This window comes from Abramis brama (assembly GCF_963993115.1).
Source record: "Abramis brama genome assembly, chromosome: 11".
Lineage (NCBI taxonomy): Eukaryota > Metazoa > Chordata > Actinopteri > Cypriniformes > Leuciscidae > Abramis > Abramis brama.
Genome location: NC_139973.1, coordinates 14,206,835 through 14,224,259, shown reverse-complemented (window position 1 = coordinate 14,224,259; position 17,425 = coordinate 14,206,835). Strand labels below are relative to the sequence as shown.

General features: G+C 35.4%; 1 protein-coding gene across 3 annotated transcripts in view; it reads left to right on the top strand.

The window, feature by feature from the left end:
• The window catches only part of lrp8 (low density lipoprotein receptor-related protein 8, apolipoprotein e receptor), a 161,402-nt gene that overhangs the window by 86,326 nt on the left and 57,651 nt on the right, over positions 1 to 17,425 (top strand). For all 3 annotated transcript variants that reach the window (XM_084128566.1, XM_084128565.1, XM_084128564.1), the window contains exon 4: positions 13,842 to 13,970. In XM_084128566.1, coding sequence (XP_083984692.1) covers positions 13,842 to 13,970 — 129 coding nt within the window. The remainder of the gene's footprint in view (positions 1 to 13,841; positions 13,971 to 17,425) is intronic.

The following is a 17,425-nucleotide window of genomic DNA, read 5'->3' as shown; positions in this document are numbered from 1 at the left end:
CGAGCTAAAAAAAAATGCATACATACATACATACATACATAATATTATTCTAAACAACACATTTTTTTAAAGACTGAAAAAGTGAAGACAAGAATAATGTGCTCATACTCCCACTCTCCTTCTTGTCTATCCTTTTCTCTTTCTCATTCTTCATTCTTGTCTGTGAAAAAGCAGCACTGTGTTGCAGGCGAATTAAAGCGATCAGCCTTTCATAAGCAGCCGCTACCTTCATTTATAGTGTACGTCAGTATCAGTGTTGCAGAAGATCCTTCAAGCTGGATGCCTCACCTGAGCGACCCAGGCTGATAAATGTTCCATAACACATGGAGCAAATTAGCGCTATTAAAGAGGCAGCCCCTTTCATTACCTCAGCTTTTTTTGATAAATTTATAAAATGTGACTATACATAATTGTGTGTAATTTTTTTGTTGTTGAGTCCACACACTCTTGTCTTGTGCGGGGTGTAATTTTTTTAAATGTGAAAATACTTTCTCTTCCATTTTTATCTGTAGTGTCCTTGAAGAGTATTACAATTGTGGCTCTAAAAAACAAATATTGACTTATTTCTAATTAATTCTTTGGTAAAGGAGAGATTTGCCCATTTCATGATTTGCCCATCTCATGCTCCACTGTCTACATCCGTGGATCTGCTCACCGTAAATCTGAATCCGTTGGCGATGCCCCAAATTCGGAATCCTATTTACATGCCCTCTGGCACAAGACAACAGGGTTCATTGGTGTGATTTCAATAGCTGGGAATATTCTATGTCTGGCTTGGTTCATAAAATGCTTTGATGCACGCTGGACATCAAAGAGTGAACCACAGCGCTTGACCTGAACATAAAGCCAGAAGTGACAATGCCTACAAACCATCCAGGTTATAAAGCCAAGTTGAGTGCCAAAACTTTTGAAGTAATGCCATTTGACTTTTAAAACTGGCCTGCCACATTATTGATTCATGGAAGTGAATCTCGTGATTGCAACAAAGGAAAGATTAATTTGTTTTTCATGCATGTGGCTTGAAGTGCTGCTACATCACAATCAAAAAATCTTCTTCAAAAATAGCTTCTTCAGTTTGGAAGGCTCAAACAATTGGGCAACACAAATTTAACAAGTCGACATGAATTATGAAAACTTGATTGTTGAATGTTTCCCTTTTACTCATGACATTTTTTGTTTCTTTAAATCCAAAAACAGTTCTTAAAAAAAATAATTTGAGAATTCAGAAGAAAAAATAACATTATTTTGGAAAAACATTTGCATTCAGATCTCCTTTATTTGCTTGTAAGAATATATTAAATAGTGTTTTTGCCCTCTTGAAGCAATATTTAGTCATGAATTATTGAGCACATCCATAGGGCACTGTGCTATTTCCTTTGCTAATTTACCTCGTTTTTTATTTTCCACTGCTGGTATGATTTCTAATTTCTTTTAAATGTGTCGTTTTAATGTCAGCTTGTTCAGAAACACCCCCCCCCCAGTGCAATAATCCACTGTATTTCCCCTCTCATTGTTAAGATTACCTCCAGTGGGCCAAATCTGTAGAGACCCGCTTGAGAGCCAGAGAATGTGTAATTAAAGCAAGACCGAGACTATCGATTTACAGCTTATAGGATTCCTGTCATGTGTTTGCCCTAGACATCAATTTAGGATGTACTTATGTGTGTGCACACAGACAAAGATGGGCGCTCACAATGTGCTGTGTTGTTAGATCGCTGGCCAGTGTGTGTTTGTAGCATAAACCCTCCCAGTCTGTCCCAGGCACATTGCATATTTGTAGTACCCTGGTGCATGTTTGGGGTAGAGTGTGTTTAAAAGGATAGTTCACCCAAAAAATTCTAATTCTGTCATCATGTACTCAAGCTCAAGTTGTTTCAAACCTAAATTAATGTTTTTCTTCTTCAGCTGAACACTAAAGAATATATTTTGAAGAATATGGGTAACCAAACAGTTGATGGGTCCCATTGACTTCCATAGTATGGAATACTATGGAAGTCAATGGGGTCAATCCACTGTTTGGTTACGGACATTCTTTATCTTCTTTTGTGTTCAGTAAAAGAACGAAATTCATACAGTTTTTGGAACAACTTGTAAGTTATCTGTAAATGATGACAGAATACATTTTTGGGTGAACTATCCCTTTAAGTGTCTCACCACAGACTAATGAAGCTGTATGTGGTTCTGCCTGTGCATGTGTTTTAGCCTGCTATTTGTGCCGGATCAGCACGTCTGCTAACAGCACAGGCTTTGTTAGCATTTGTTGGCATGTGACGCACTTCATTTTTCTGGAGGCACCCCTGCCCATCCGCCTTTTTATCAGAATCTTTCTTTGTTTTTTTGCTGCATTTTGTTGTACAATGGTACAGTGATGTCATCAGATGGTAATTAGAGATGTACGATACAAAATTTCTCTGCCGATTATTCAGAATGATATCTGCTGATACTGATACCAATACCAATAGTTTGATTTTATTAAAGGGGACAGATTATGCAAAATTCACTTTTATAAGATGTTTCAGCACCGATGTGTGTGAGAACAACCACTAACGCCACTATTTTTTAAACTGTTAATGTGTTATTGTCGCATTAACTTTAACAGCAATAAATTCAACACAAGAAACGTTTTCCTCACACACAGTACAGCATGAGTAACAGTCAGACACGTTTTTCCACCCCCTTCGACTGTTTTTAAACAATCGGCCGATATATCGGTGCATCCCTAATGGTCATACCATGGTTCTGTTTTTCAGTTTTTCAAATCTGTAATCTATTGTGACCTTTTACTCAATTATTATTATTATTATTATTTTTTAACTTTAAAAAAAAGTTTAATTAATTTATTTGTTTAAAAATACAGTAAAAACAGTAATATTGTGAAATATTATTATAATTTTAAAAACTCTATTTTAATATACTGTATTTTACAATTATTATAATTACTGCATTTTATAATAATTTATTCCTGTGACGGCAAAGCTGAATTTTCAGCAGCCATTACTCCAGTCTTTAGTGTCACTTGATCCTTCAGAAATCATTCTAATTTGCTAATTTGGTGCTCAATAATTTTTTTATTTTATTATTAACATTAACATTTAAAATTGTGCTGCTTAATATTTTTGTTGACACGATTATATCTTTTTTTCTGAAGAACTTATGATGCTGTTTATTTCAGTGTTAATGTACCATCCTATAATTTCCTCCTCTAAGTGAGATTGTATGGTGATATTGTTTCTAATACATTGCTGATTATATTATATTACCATCAAAATGATAAAAACCTTCCTGCCAACAAATTTTCCTGCTGTCACAAGTGTGTTGTGCTTGCCCTCGCTTTCTTGTGTTGTCTTCATTTTCATCCCTTCATTCTGCCATATTTCTTCATCTTCCCCCAACGCTCTGTTGATCTCTGTCCGTTTCTATCCATCTCACTCTGATTTGTATCAGATTTATTCCCTTATGGGTTGAGTGGTGAAGTGAAGTGAAGACACAGGGGAGTTTTATAGATATAAATGACAGCTCTCTCCTCGTGCTGTACAGAGCAGCCGTCTCAAATGGAATATGGAACACTCACACAGTGGATTCACCTTCCACTTTAATCTTCTTCCCCTGCCTGAATGAATGTAGTCGTTGTCATTTTCTATATCTCAATTTATTACTCTTATATCATTCCAGAAATAATTGATGATGTAATTTAATCAATTGCTCACTTTATCACTTTGGGCCAAAAAAGTAATGAAATAATAAACTGATTAGTTCATTAAAATACCACATAAGCTGTGCAATATGCTTAGTTGTGTTGTTGTCAAAGTATTTTTTTTTTGTGTGCCATTTTCACTTCTGTCTGAAGGATCGCTGTTCGTGACATCAGAAGTCTTTTTCCCCGCACTTAAATTGTATTGAGTGTGTATTGATTTGGTGTTATTAGCTTAATTGGTGCAAAGCACTATGGAGACATATTACTATAGCTTAGCTGTGAGTCCAGGCCAGTTTTCAGCTTGTTTTAATTATTTTGTCTCATACTGATGTACTACTCAGGGTAGAAAATCTTGTTTATAGATTTTTTTTTTTTTCAACATACCACATTTATTTATGTTGTTCATAAGCATGACTTTGAAATCTGGTATACTTTATGAATGTTTGATTGCCCAGTAATTTGCTATGGATTGAATCTCCAATATGTGCTCAAATTCTTTTCTTTATTTGTTTTCATATTATTTATTTTTTACATGATTTCAGGCTATGGCTGAAATGGCCAATATGGCTCTTTACAGGCAGAAACACACAGCACACAAAAGGTAGCTATGTTGCTAAGCTAATGACAGAATACTCTAATAAGAGCAAACATGCATAAAACAAACTCATATTAGGTGAAATTGTCCATTATTTTTTAATTAGTTGTAACTATTTTGACCTAATCTTTTTTATTGAATGCAATGAATATGTTCCTTTGTGAAAAAGTGTTCTTAATTTAATTGAATGTATATTTGTACTTCAAATCCTAAAAGTATATATTTTTAAAAACTGTACTGTCCGATAATATAATTAAAGACCACTTAAGTGTTCTTAAAGAGTTCACTTTCATGACTGTTTCTTCACACATTGAAGTACACTTTTAAAAAGTGCACTTTGTAATAGTCAAATTAAAAGTTTTACATTTTAATTCCTAATATTTTTATAATCTTTTAATCATGTTTTAAAGTACACTTATTTTGATGTGTTGACTGACACTTAGCACATGTGAGGTACTTGATTATAATTTTAACTGTTGTGATATTTAATCCTAAATTCTATCTTCATCATTGCAAATATATTTTAAATACCTGACATACAAGTTTCAAAAGAAATTACATTCAAGTGTATTTTAGTTTACCATAAATGCTTGTCAGTACATTCGGCTGTACACTTTAACCATATTTCAATGACAAGAGAAATATTTATGAAATTACATATAAAGATGTACTTAAGTCCTACTAGTGGGAAAGAATATGTCATTTAAGTGTCCAGAAACATTATCCAGTTCACACAAGTGTATTCTTTTGAAAAGTGCTCTTTTTAAAAAAGTGATAAAGTGTACTTCTTTTTCACAAGGATTGCAGTGCATGCTGGGATTATCTACAGTTTGTATAGTATTTAACAGATGTGTAGCTCCTCCCCTTAGCTCCGTTCAGTCCCTCTTCAAATGTAAAAGAGTCACCAGACAAAATGATTAGCAAAGCAATTTCCTGTCAGGTAACAGGTCAGGACATCAGAATTAATCAGGCTTCCTCATGCCGTAAAAGAGCTAAATATGACTGGGAGGTTTCACCATGATAAACTCTTAAGTTTCTCCCCCCGTCCCCACCTCTCAGTGAAGGGACATTAGCGAGGCAGTTAATCAAAATCACATTAGCATATAGTACAAGCACCTTAGATTATAGTAGCCCATCCCCACCGAATGCAGAATAGATCCTAGTGTTCCTCCTAATGGGATCAACACGTTTGGGTTTTAGATGGATTCAGGTCAAAACTGAGCCGAGCATTATACCCACATAACCACACACACATTCAATCATCTGCGTCAAGTTGTTAAAGTGCACGTTTGTAGCATAAATCAGTATGTTTCCTTGTTTAGTGGCAAATGTGTCAATAAAATGGAGAAAAGTGAATCAATAGAGTAAGACAGTTAAGATTCCCCACTGTGATCAGTTATTCAGACTTTGTGTGTGGCACTGTCGACTGAGAGGTTTCACTGACCTCTGTTTACCTCTGTGTGTTCTGGTGGCATCTAGGGCTCTCAATATTAGTTTAACACGTGCAATTTCATTCATTTTGTTTAACACTGATTTGTTTTTAGTGTCGTTAAAGGGATAGTTTACCCAAACATGACAAATTTCATCATTTACTCTTTAGTTACTTTAGTTAATCTTTGAAACACAAATGAAGATTTTTTTTTTAATGAAACCCTTAAAAAGAATCCAAATGAATCAAGCGGTTTAACCAAGTTGAATAGATAAAATCGCTTTATATGATGAACAAATTTAATTTAGGCAAACGTATGTGTGTTTATATGTGGATAAAAGTCTAAATTAGATTTGTTCATTGAAAAATTTGATTGTATCCTTTCACAATAGTATTATACCACTTTATTTATATGGATTTATGGCTTTAAGTTTTGGTTACCTGGACTTTCAATGGAGGCACCGAAACCTCTCTGGTTTCATTAAAGGTCCCATATTGTACATATTGTTCTAAAGTTTTATTTTAGGTTTTGATGTCCTTAAGAATATATATTTGCGGTATAAGTACCAAAAACCATCCATTTTGGCCTTTCTAATTAATATTCATGAGCCTCTCTTCTGATTGGCCTGTTATTTTATGAGTGACGCACGTCCAGGCCAACCACAGGTAACTAGGGTCGTGTATGCTGTAGCCTGCTGTGGCTTGGTGATGCTCACAAGTAAGGTAAATAAAACACCTGTAATGATGGACATTGCTGAGGGAAATGTAATCCGGCCTTATATGTTCGAGACGGACTGAGACCCTGAATCGGCGACGACAGGAGACAAACAACCACCTCCTTATTTTCGGCGTTATTGTAAGAGTATTATAATTACCATTTCATCAATGCTGCACGCAGATTTAACGTTAACGCTAATTTAAACTGTCTGTAAAAAAACTAAAACATTTTTGTCAAATTCGATTTAAATCTCCTAAATATTTACGTTAATAGCTAGTTATACACTGATTTTGAAACACTTAACTGCTTTATATGTAACGTTAGCAGACAGACACTGGATGAAGCTCTAACTATTGATTTCCTACTGTACAGTAAGTTGACGTGCTATAATTTCTTTTACAATGTTACTTTTTTCTATAAAAGGTGTACTTGTGGTAAATGTGCAAGGATGCCCACAGAACGCGAGAACATATGCTGCAACTTGTAAAACTATGAACTGTAGGGACTGCAGCATCTTTGAGGAGTAGCTTCTTTGAAAAACAGACAATGAACTGTGCCTGATTGACGAAGCAGTCACTTGTGAAATATGCAGAACAGACGGTTAAGGTCGAACTAAATTGCTGTGGCGTTTCTGAATAAATAAACATTAGCCACTGTTCTCTTATATCAATGTTGTTCGGAAGCCTGTGCAATGATGTAGTTTCCTGACGGTGGGCAGTGCTCGGGGTGGTGACTGAAGGCGGTGCACTGAGTAGTTCTGACATCACATTTTTACGGAAGTCACAACTGTATAAAGTAGCTTTACAGCTACTTTATGCAGGCTGTGTGCATTTGTCTGTGCATTCACTGTTTTGAAACTTACATGGTAGCCCCTAGACCTCTGTTATCATGAAAAAAGCCAGGAAATTTCAGTTTTGACAATACGGGACCTTTACAAATATCTTAACCAAAGTGGTTTTGGAATGACATGAGAGTTAGTAAATCATGACACAATTTTAATATTTGGGTGAACTATTCCGTTAACATATTATTCAACTTAAAGGAGAACTCCGGTCAATTTTAACATTGAGCTCATTTTTTTGTACATTTGGAGTGCTGTCAGTACAGAGAACAATGACAAAAATCGGTGTTGCCTACACCGTGTTATCCTCTTTTTAAAATTTGCACCCTGTTGACTTAAATGGGGCAAGTTTTAAACCTGCTTTTAGCCTCTTAACATCCTTGATGTGTCATTACAAGTGCCCAGCCATGTGAGTGATTCCTTCAGAGTGAACACGGGTGAATCTGACTGCAGTAGATGTGAAAGATATGAATAAAAGTGATGTTAATTCAGCCAGCGCACATACCTGTATTTACATCCTGTTTTCGGTCGAAGTTCACAGTAGTCGATTGTCGAGTTCACGCGCGTAGGTTTAGTTACCTATGATCACGCGCGTGAACTCGACAATCGACTACTGTGGACTTGGACCGAAAACAGGATGTAAATTTAACATTCTAATTTGTGTGATTTCTAAAAAAGTGACAAATTATTTGGTGCTTACTGAAACTGATTGGAGCTGAAGCGCGCAAGTTGGCATTCCTTATGGTGAAATATAATTTAACTTAAATAAAAACTCAAGAAGTGAAATATCTTCAAGAAAAATTCAAACAGCAGCAAATACTTTACATATTCAGTTTTGTGTGTTTGAGTGAGGTCACTGTTGCATTTATACTACAAGTGGCATTCACACAAATTGCTGAACCTAATAATTACACAAAGGATTAGTATCTGGTTTTCTTATTTTAAAATGAAACTGAATGTGTTAACTATGCAAACTTGTAGACATTAATTTGAATGGTTAATGAATGTTTTGATTGGACTTAAAACTTGGATTGCGGTTCAAAATGCTGCTGGCCTTGACTACTGGAAAGAGCTGTATCTGTGGATCAAAAGGGTTCTCCAGAAAGCTGTCGATAAGCACATCGATAGAGCTGCCTCTTCTTGTTGTTCAGCGTGTGAGTGTGCAGCCGTCAGCATTTGTGATAAAGATACATCCATCGAAAGTCCTGGAGGCTCATACTCTGATTAAGAATGACCTTCCCAAGGACTAATAAAACTTAACTTTATAGCTAACTTACACAAATTCCTCCCCACCAGCCACACATCTTAATAAGTTTCAGTGCTACAGTACTGATGCAGAGAAGGTAAGTTTAGTAAGTAAGGTAAGTAAGGCACAGAATTTACATGACGGTGTCTGGCTGGCAGTCAGCATTCTAATTCATCCCAAAAGCGTTTAACAGAGGTTGCTAAACAGGGTTGTTTGCCATTCAGAAGTGGATTAAGAATGCCTTTTAAATTCCAGTTCAGTCATTTGAATTGATGTAGCAAACAGGAATCCCAATTGCAAATCTAAGTGGAATTAAAATGAATTAAAATCCAGAGAAATTCACACAGTCATTCAAAAGGGTCGGTATGATTTTTAAATTGTTTTGAAATAATTCTCTAATGCTCACCAAGGCTGCATTTATTTGATCACAAATACAGTAAAATCAGTAATATAGTAAAATAATATTTCATAGAATTTAGTTTTCTCTTTTAATATATTTTAAAATGTAATGTATTCATATGATGGCAAAGCTGAATTTTCAGCAGCGATTACTCCAGTCTTAAGTTCTTCTTACTGTCAAATGTTGAAAAACGGCTGTGCTGATTAATATTTCTTGTGGAAACTGGAATAGTTTTTAACTGAATTCTTTGATGGATATTTGGAAAAGAGCAGCATTTATTTGAAATAGGTTTTTCTTGTAACAAAGTCTTTTCTGTCACTTCTGATCAATTTTATGCATTCTTGCTGAATATTATTATTATTATTATTATTATTATTATTATTATTATTTTAAACTTACTGAACTTACCCTAAACTTTTGAAGGATTATGCATATTACTGAATTCCAAGAGTCACATTTGGAAAATAAAATAGTTTTTAAAACATTGATGTTTATGGACAGAAAGATCTTTAGATCTATAAAATGTTAGACTGAGAGAGAGACTTCACACTTGATTTTATAACCTTATTAGATATGGATGTAGCTGGAATAGACAAACCTTTTATTTTGGGGAGTGTCCAGATACTTTTAGCTATATAGGCTTATGCAAACTGATGCAGTTAGGTAAATGAGGAGGGAGTAATGGAAGCCGTTTCAGTGCCCACTTAGACACATATTATCCTCACCACTCACAGAAACGACTGAATTTAGTTGACTGTGAAACTCATCACTCGGACCTTATTGACTGAAACTGCCTCCCTAATAATATAATGTGGTTTGTGCAAAGCTAATGATTATTTCTTTGAGCGTACTGATGCGTATCTGAGAAATTTCATTTGCCCGGCTTAGATTAACCATGTTACACCCGCACCAAGAAAAATGATTTACATTATTAGGTAAATATGTTAATGTAATCTCATCCGCTCCCCGTGGTTCTTCCATAACTTCATTTTCCCAGGAGGAATTGCATTGCAGTCAGGATGAGTTTAACTGAGTGGAGCTCTTTCTTATTTTGTCTATGAGAAATAAACGCATGAATTTGTGCTCTGAGACCTCAGCTTTGCTCAGCAAATTAAGCTTGACATTGACTGTATGAATATGTGCTTTGTTATTGTAGTTTATCCCACTGTCAGTCAGTTTACTATTATTCTTTGAGTTTAGGGCCACAGGCCTTGCATGGTTGTGTGAGAGCGTCTCTAATCGTCAGGGAATGCATCAGTCTGAACTCATCTTTTGTGTCTGAGCTGACCTCTGGCTCGTACTGCCTGAGAGAATGTGTTGAGTTCATCTCTTTTCTAGTTACATCCACTAACCATTCATCTAACAGAGCAGTGTGGGTGTTGTTTTGATGGCTCACTGAATTGAAGAACAATCAGAGTCTTTAGGTAGTTATTTGGTGGTGGTGGTGGTTATAATTGTATAATTTTTTTTGAACTGTGTATTCTTAAACAGATGATTTATGCTGCCAATGTGCTAAAACTCTTTGAAGATGCGAAGAAGTGAACAAGTGATATGTTTTGCAAGATTGCAAACATTCTGACTCTAAATGCACCCACTCTACTACTACAGCCATCAGCCACTTTTATAACAGTATTTGTTACATAACTGTTTACTATTTTTATATATTTTAATACTCTTTTATATATTTTAATATTTCTAATTACTCTAGTCTTCAGTGACACATGATCCTTCATAAATCATTCTAATGCTGCTCAAGAAACATTTCTTTATTATCAACAATGTTGAAAGCAGTTGTGCTACTTACTGTTTTTTGTGGAAACTTTGAATATAAAGCTCAAAAGAACAGCTTTTATTTAAAATATATTTTGTAACATTATAAATGTCACTTTAGATCAGTTTAATGTATCCCCAAAAAATAAAAGTATTAATTTCTTTAAAAAGAAATTGTACTGACCACAAACATGTGTGTGTATTTGTACAACCATCTTTGTTAAGACTGGTTTGAGAATTAGACCATCAGAGTGAGGACAAAGAGAGTAAAGTGAGGACATTTTTAGAGACCCCTTTAAAGGCCTGTTTGACGCTCAAGACTTGGGTTTGGGGATAAGGTTATAATTAGGTTAAACCTTTAACCTATTTATAACCTTATCTGAAAAACCAGAGGAAAAGGTTAGGGTAAGGGTTTCGGTTTAAGCACTTAGTTGTGATGGGTACAGTTAGGGTAGAAGCTAGTGATTGCATTGTGTCAATGAATATCCTCACAAAGATAGATGTACAAGAATGTGTGTTTGAGTGATGCAAACAAATAATTGCATTGCTGCGCTATGAATTGATTGATCGAATTGAATCACAGTTTGAACTGATTTTGTAGAAGTGAATGTTAGCAACATTGTTTTTTTTTTCTACAGGAGTTTAAATGAGAGATGCTGTTAAAACAGCTTTGTCTTAATGCTGTCATAAACCCTGATCATGAAACTAGCCTAATAACAGTCTTTAGGAAGTGTAATGAGCACATTAACGTGCACTATACTACGTATACTTCTGATTGCTTGACGAACGTTTGGCTAAAGTTGTTCCAGGCAGATCTTAACCACATTTCAGTTCCATATCACTTTGCCAAATAATTTCAATAATTTCAAATGTCCTTACAGCATAATAGCCAAAACCCACAATGACACTGACCAAGCAAATTATTGGCTTTTTCTTTTTTTTTTGCCACAAAATTACGTTTAATTACGCAAAGCACATAGTGTCTTTCTCCCACTCTCTCTCCCACTATGCACACACATACACTACGGACACACATTCGCACAGAAACGTGTTATCAGCGCTGCTCTGATGATTTTAAAATAGTTTAACAACTTAAAAGCTATATAAATTTCTCACTAGCGAGGTAATAATGGCCCTGTTCTTAGCATTTTAAGGACAAAAACCTGACAAATGGTAACAATAACCTGTGGTAACCGTAGTATAAGCAGAATAATTGACTCTGGGCTGTTGAATTATTAGAAGAATACTGCACACCCGAGGTACATTACCACCTTGAGTGTGCATTATTTTTCTAATAATTCAACGGTCCGGAGTCAATTATTCCTTACTTAAAATAATTACGATATTCCCAGTGTTGCTTTATTTTACATTGGTGCAGTGCTGTTACCAAACCACTGTGAGTATTTGCTGTGTGAACAAGCAGGAACCAGGGCAGTGAATGGAAAGCCCTGTGGGCACAGTTGTTTTCAGGGTTAGGGAGGAGAGAGAGGAGATAAGACAGACTGCGCTTCCCAGGAAGGTTGTGCTATCTGTAGCAGTCAGCCAGACAGTTAGAATGGGTCATTCAGTTTATTCAGAGACATGCTGACAAAGCCAAAAACATACACACTCACACACTCACATAAAAGCGCTGTTCAAACAAACACGCTCTGTTTCATACATTTCCCTAGTCACACACCAACAAGCCTTGTGGTGTTGGGTTAAGCTCTGGCCTTAAATAGGACTTTTTTTTTTCTGTCAGTCTCAAATCCAATATGGCTCCCATATGAGGACTGGGCCTCAATTTGCAGAGCCACAATGGCCATGTGCAGATGAAGAGATATCTCAAATGAGATTCACAGTTGTCTTTTTCCCATTTCTTCAGAGAAGCCTATACAATAGCAGAGTCCAGCAAGAGACATGCCATTCACTCTTATGATTATAGATGGGGTTCAGGCAACAATGGGCTGCAGACACAGATTTGAGGTGTCAGAGAGAGTGAAAAGGTCTTCATATATCTTCTTTTAAACACTGAAAATTACTCAAAAGACTGTGAAGAATGGGAGGGAGAGAAATCAGTCTGGCTGCTATTGATTTGTAGTTGGGTTCCCAGACATGTAGAGATGTATAATTTATGGCACTGTCTTGAGAATGCTGTGTGAAAATTTGATTTTCAGCGAGATTCAGTTTTGGTTAACAATATGACAATAAGATTCATGTTTGTTATTACACGACTATGTGGAATACTTGATTCTGATTGGTCAATTACGCCATCCAGCGGGATGTTTTCCCCTATAACAACTGGTAAAAACTGAAGTGCTTTACAATTACTAGGAACGTTTTGCTAGGATACTGTATCGTATCCCTTAAATGTCTGTCTAGTTTGAACTTGCTGCTTGCTAGCAACTGCTTTCTTTGCGGAAGTATTGCGTTTGGTGAGCTAATGAAATATTATAACTCAAATCAATATTTTGTTTACAATTATTTAATTATGTCTTCTGGGTATTGCTGACTTGTTTTATACAAACGCAGTTGCTGCCATTTTGCAACGATTGTTATGTACACGGTAATGGATTATAAGATAAAAACAGATACGATTTTAAAACAAATCAGTTTCATCTCAAATCAGTGTCTCTTATCGCCATAATTATTTATGTGGAGAAATGCCATGTAATAAGTGGTAAGACTGTATCGTCTCCTTTAAATGTCTATCTAGTTTGAACTTGCCGCTTGCTAGCAACTGCTTTCTTCACGGAAGCTTTGCGTTTAAAGACCTAAACTATGTCAACTCAAGTCAATATTTCGTGTCTAATTATTTACTTATGTGGCAAGTGGCCGTGTTATAAGCGGGATAATGTACATCCAGCCGGTTGTTATTGCAGAATTAACCCCTTCAGAGTGATGCAAGACTTGAATACCCTGTTGGGGTTTATTCTGTGATCTGGCTGGATGTACTTTATCTCTTACTTAAAGCTGTGTTTTGTTGTTTGATTAACGATGACAGACACATGCGGACCAAACCGTAGGGCCTGGTCCGTACGGATCAAGGGTCAACTATGATCCGTTAAACCCCTACTATTAACCAATCAGCATCCAGGAGCTACATTGCTTTTTAACATTAGTTCATATTTCATCCTTAAACATCTCTCTTTGTTGCCTCCTCTCGTAGGTCGGCAGACATGTCCACCAGAGAAGTTTGACTGTGGTGGCTCAACAAGCAAGTGTGTGTCTTTGTCATGGCGCTGTGATGGTGAAAGGGACTGTGAAAATGGAGCAGATGAGGAGCAGTGTGCTGCAGGTAAGTCCTGGGAGGGAGAGAGAAAGAAGGAGAAAATTGCTAAAAATAGCTCCTGTCTGGATAATGCATAGTCAGACTTCAGTGTGGTATGTGTGTGAACTTAATGGAGTGGAGTGTTGGTAGTGATGTGTGAGGGAAGTACAGAAGCTAACAGATGTTTGATGTTATCGTAGGTGACAGTCTTTTCATTATGTCCTCCTGATGTGTAGGATAGATATTACAGAATGCTCTGGATCTTTAAAAAGGAGCCCCAATTTTTAGTTTCAGACCCCCAACAGTTGGTTCTTGCATTGATAGATTATCACAGTGGGTGGGAGTGAGTATTATATGTGTTATGGCTATAAATAAAATAGCAAAATAGCAATTCTGCTTACACACACACTTTCCCTCTCTTCATTCCACACACACACACAATAATCTGGCTGCCAAATACAGGTATTTCAATTTAATATTATATTATAATAAACAAATATTGATTTTGCTTTGCTCTTTGCCATGCAATCTATACAAGCATTGATTCTCCAACTACCTCTTTTATGGAGAGATTATGTATTATACATTTGGCCTTTTAAAGTCCTTCAGGATCTTTATTATTATAACAAACTACTGATGTACATCTGAAAGGGTCATAGATAAAAGTTAACTCGGCATTTCCACTGTGATAAATCCACTGCGAATCCACAGAGCAGCTGCGAATTTGCTGGCTTGTTTAGTATGGCTAATATTTCCTGTACTGCATACTAAATCACCTGTTGATTATTACTATTAGTGTAATATTGTCTATATTACTGTTTTTGCATCCCCCCCCCCCGCGATTCATGTGATTGTTTATATGTGTGTGTTGAGCAGAGTGATATAGTGCGTGTGTAGAGGAGTCGGGTATTCTTTCATGAAGTGTACACACAGACATACTTTTTTGTTTGTTTGCACACTAATATGTTTTTTAGTAAATTATGGAGAAACTTTAGAATGAGACGTTTTTAATGACAAATATATTTATAAATGTTTTTAATGCACCTGTTTGTTTTGTTTTTTATATGGAAGAATTTAATATCCATCAAAGTCACAAATTATGGAGAAACTTTAGAATGAGATGTTTTTAATGACAAATATATTTATAAATGTTTTTAATGCACCTGTTTTTTGTTTTGTTTTTATATGGAAGAATTTAATATCCATCAAAGTCACATAGGACAGAGTGATCAGTTTTGATTTGAAATTAAGCTTTTAGTTGGACTCATTTAACAAATCATATGAATGTTTATTTCTTAGAAGCTGTCCATATGTTGTTTTATTGTCAGTTCATTGTCAGTTCAAATGTAAAAATTTCATGTGTGCCACTTCACTAGAGGTCGACTGATAGTGGATTTTACCGATAATGATATCGCTAGATTGGACCGCACTGGCCGATAACCGATTAATCAACCAACATTAATCAATCAGTATTTTTTTTTTTAAATGGATAGTGAATGAAAACAAACATAAATAAAATAGTGCTTAACTTTATTGCAAAAATCGGAAAAATGTACTGAACCATAAAAATGTACTGTACTTTTTAAGTGTAAACAAAGTATAAATATTAATATTGATCATTCATGTTAGTTCATTGTGGATTAACTAATGTTTCTTTAAAATGTAAAAATGTATTAGTAAATGTGGAAATTAACAATGAACAATACTTTCATTAACCTTAGTTAATGTTATAAATGGACTCTTACTGTAAAGTGTTTCAATTTCATATAAATCCAAACAGTCATGCTTAAAGATGGCCATCTTTAAATGTCTACACCAAAGCCATAGCATTGAAATTAGACTCATATGTATAGGCTATTATATGTATACCTTTTCACACTTTTTTGCCTCTATTTTAGAACACTTGATGGTTATCTAATCAAAATAACAAAATATGTATTACAGTGACAATATAAAAAAAAGAACTGAAATCTCATCCTCGACGGCAAACATACTGCTGTTCTCCACTAATGCATCATCTAGTTAACAAATTAATTACTTTATAATTATATAAAAACACGTACGGTATTGTACTGTATACATACCGTTTCATTGTCTGCTTTAAATCCACATCTGAAGTGTCCTACTCTATGCTGTGCGCAGTCTCGCGTGTCAAAACAAACTCCACGAGGCGTTAGTGATAGCTTTTATTTTGCCTCTAGAGGCCGCTCTCATACTGTATAATGACAGATCGGTCGACCCCTACACTTCATAATTTAAAACCTAAATATACTGATGAGATCACACAGGTTGATCATAAAGAGGATGTAAAGAGATTATTGTGTTTCTGCGTTGACCATTATCCTTTAATGTCTTGTCTATAAAATACATATTTCACAATTTAATCGCCTTGCTGTGTTCATAATATGTAATTATCGCACCTTTTATCCAGCCTAGCCACGTGTGCTTATCATAATCTCCAAACACAGCCGTGCAAAGTCTCTTGTCTTTGTGTCACTATAGGCTTACGCTTTCTCTTATACTTCATCATGTAATAATGAATTACAGGACACGTCTTTCAACTCTAGCTCGATCTTTTATGGTTTTTCATTTTCTAACCATTAGCACTATGATTAGCACCATGACATCGTTTGTTTATCTCTGTGGATTTATAGCTGTGATTTGCGTGTCGCACGGTCCTGTGCTGAACTGGAAAATAAGAGCATTAACATCACTGTAATATTTCACTGCGCTGCTGATTATAATTGATTTCCTGCTTGATGTCTGGTCCTGAGACTTCCATTTTTTTTATTATAGAATAACCTGCAGGACTGTTCCTTTTGATTTATAATTGAAGGTATTAAGACACGGTCTATGAATACATATTACTCTTAATGCTGTACAGCCCATAACTTCTAAAGAATCATGTTCCCACAAAAATCACATTTCAAATCCTTTTCAAATAAGTCACCTCCACATGAACCAGAAGCTCATCAGTCAGGTGTGGCAGAACAGGGATGATTGTAGCACTTTTGGGGTTTTGCAAATTTATTATGAAACATGTTTAGCCTAAACCGTGGCAATTTTGCATCACCGGTCTTTAAAATTACTGTATGTATTTGATTTATTGTAAATGTATAGACTACCATTTTTTTATTTATTATCACAGCTGAAAACTATTGTTCTGCTTAATATTTTTGTGGAAATATATGTGGAAAAACAATTATTTTCAACTTTCATTCTAACCCTCTGTCTGAAATTATCCGTTTTTAATGACCGGCTCCTATAAGGGTTGTATGTAAACAGCCACTGCTAATGTCATTGCATAGGAAATGGTATCAACGGACACTCGCTATTGCACGTGAAGTAAGTGTTTTGAAAACATTATCCATATAAACCCTTCATTTACAGACAAAGCATTATAAAATAAATCCCTCGTTTACAAAACAAAATGCTCCGAACAAACATAATCCTCTGATGCTATCCAGGATGCCATTAAAATG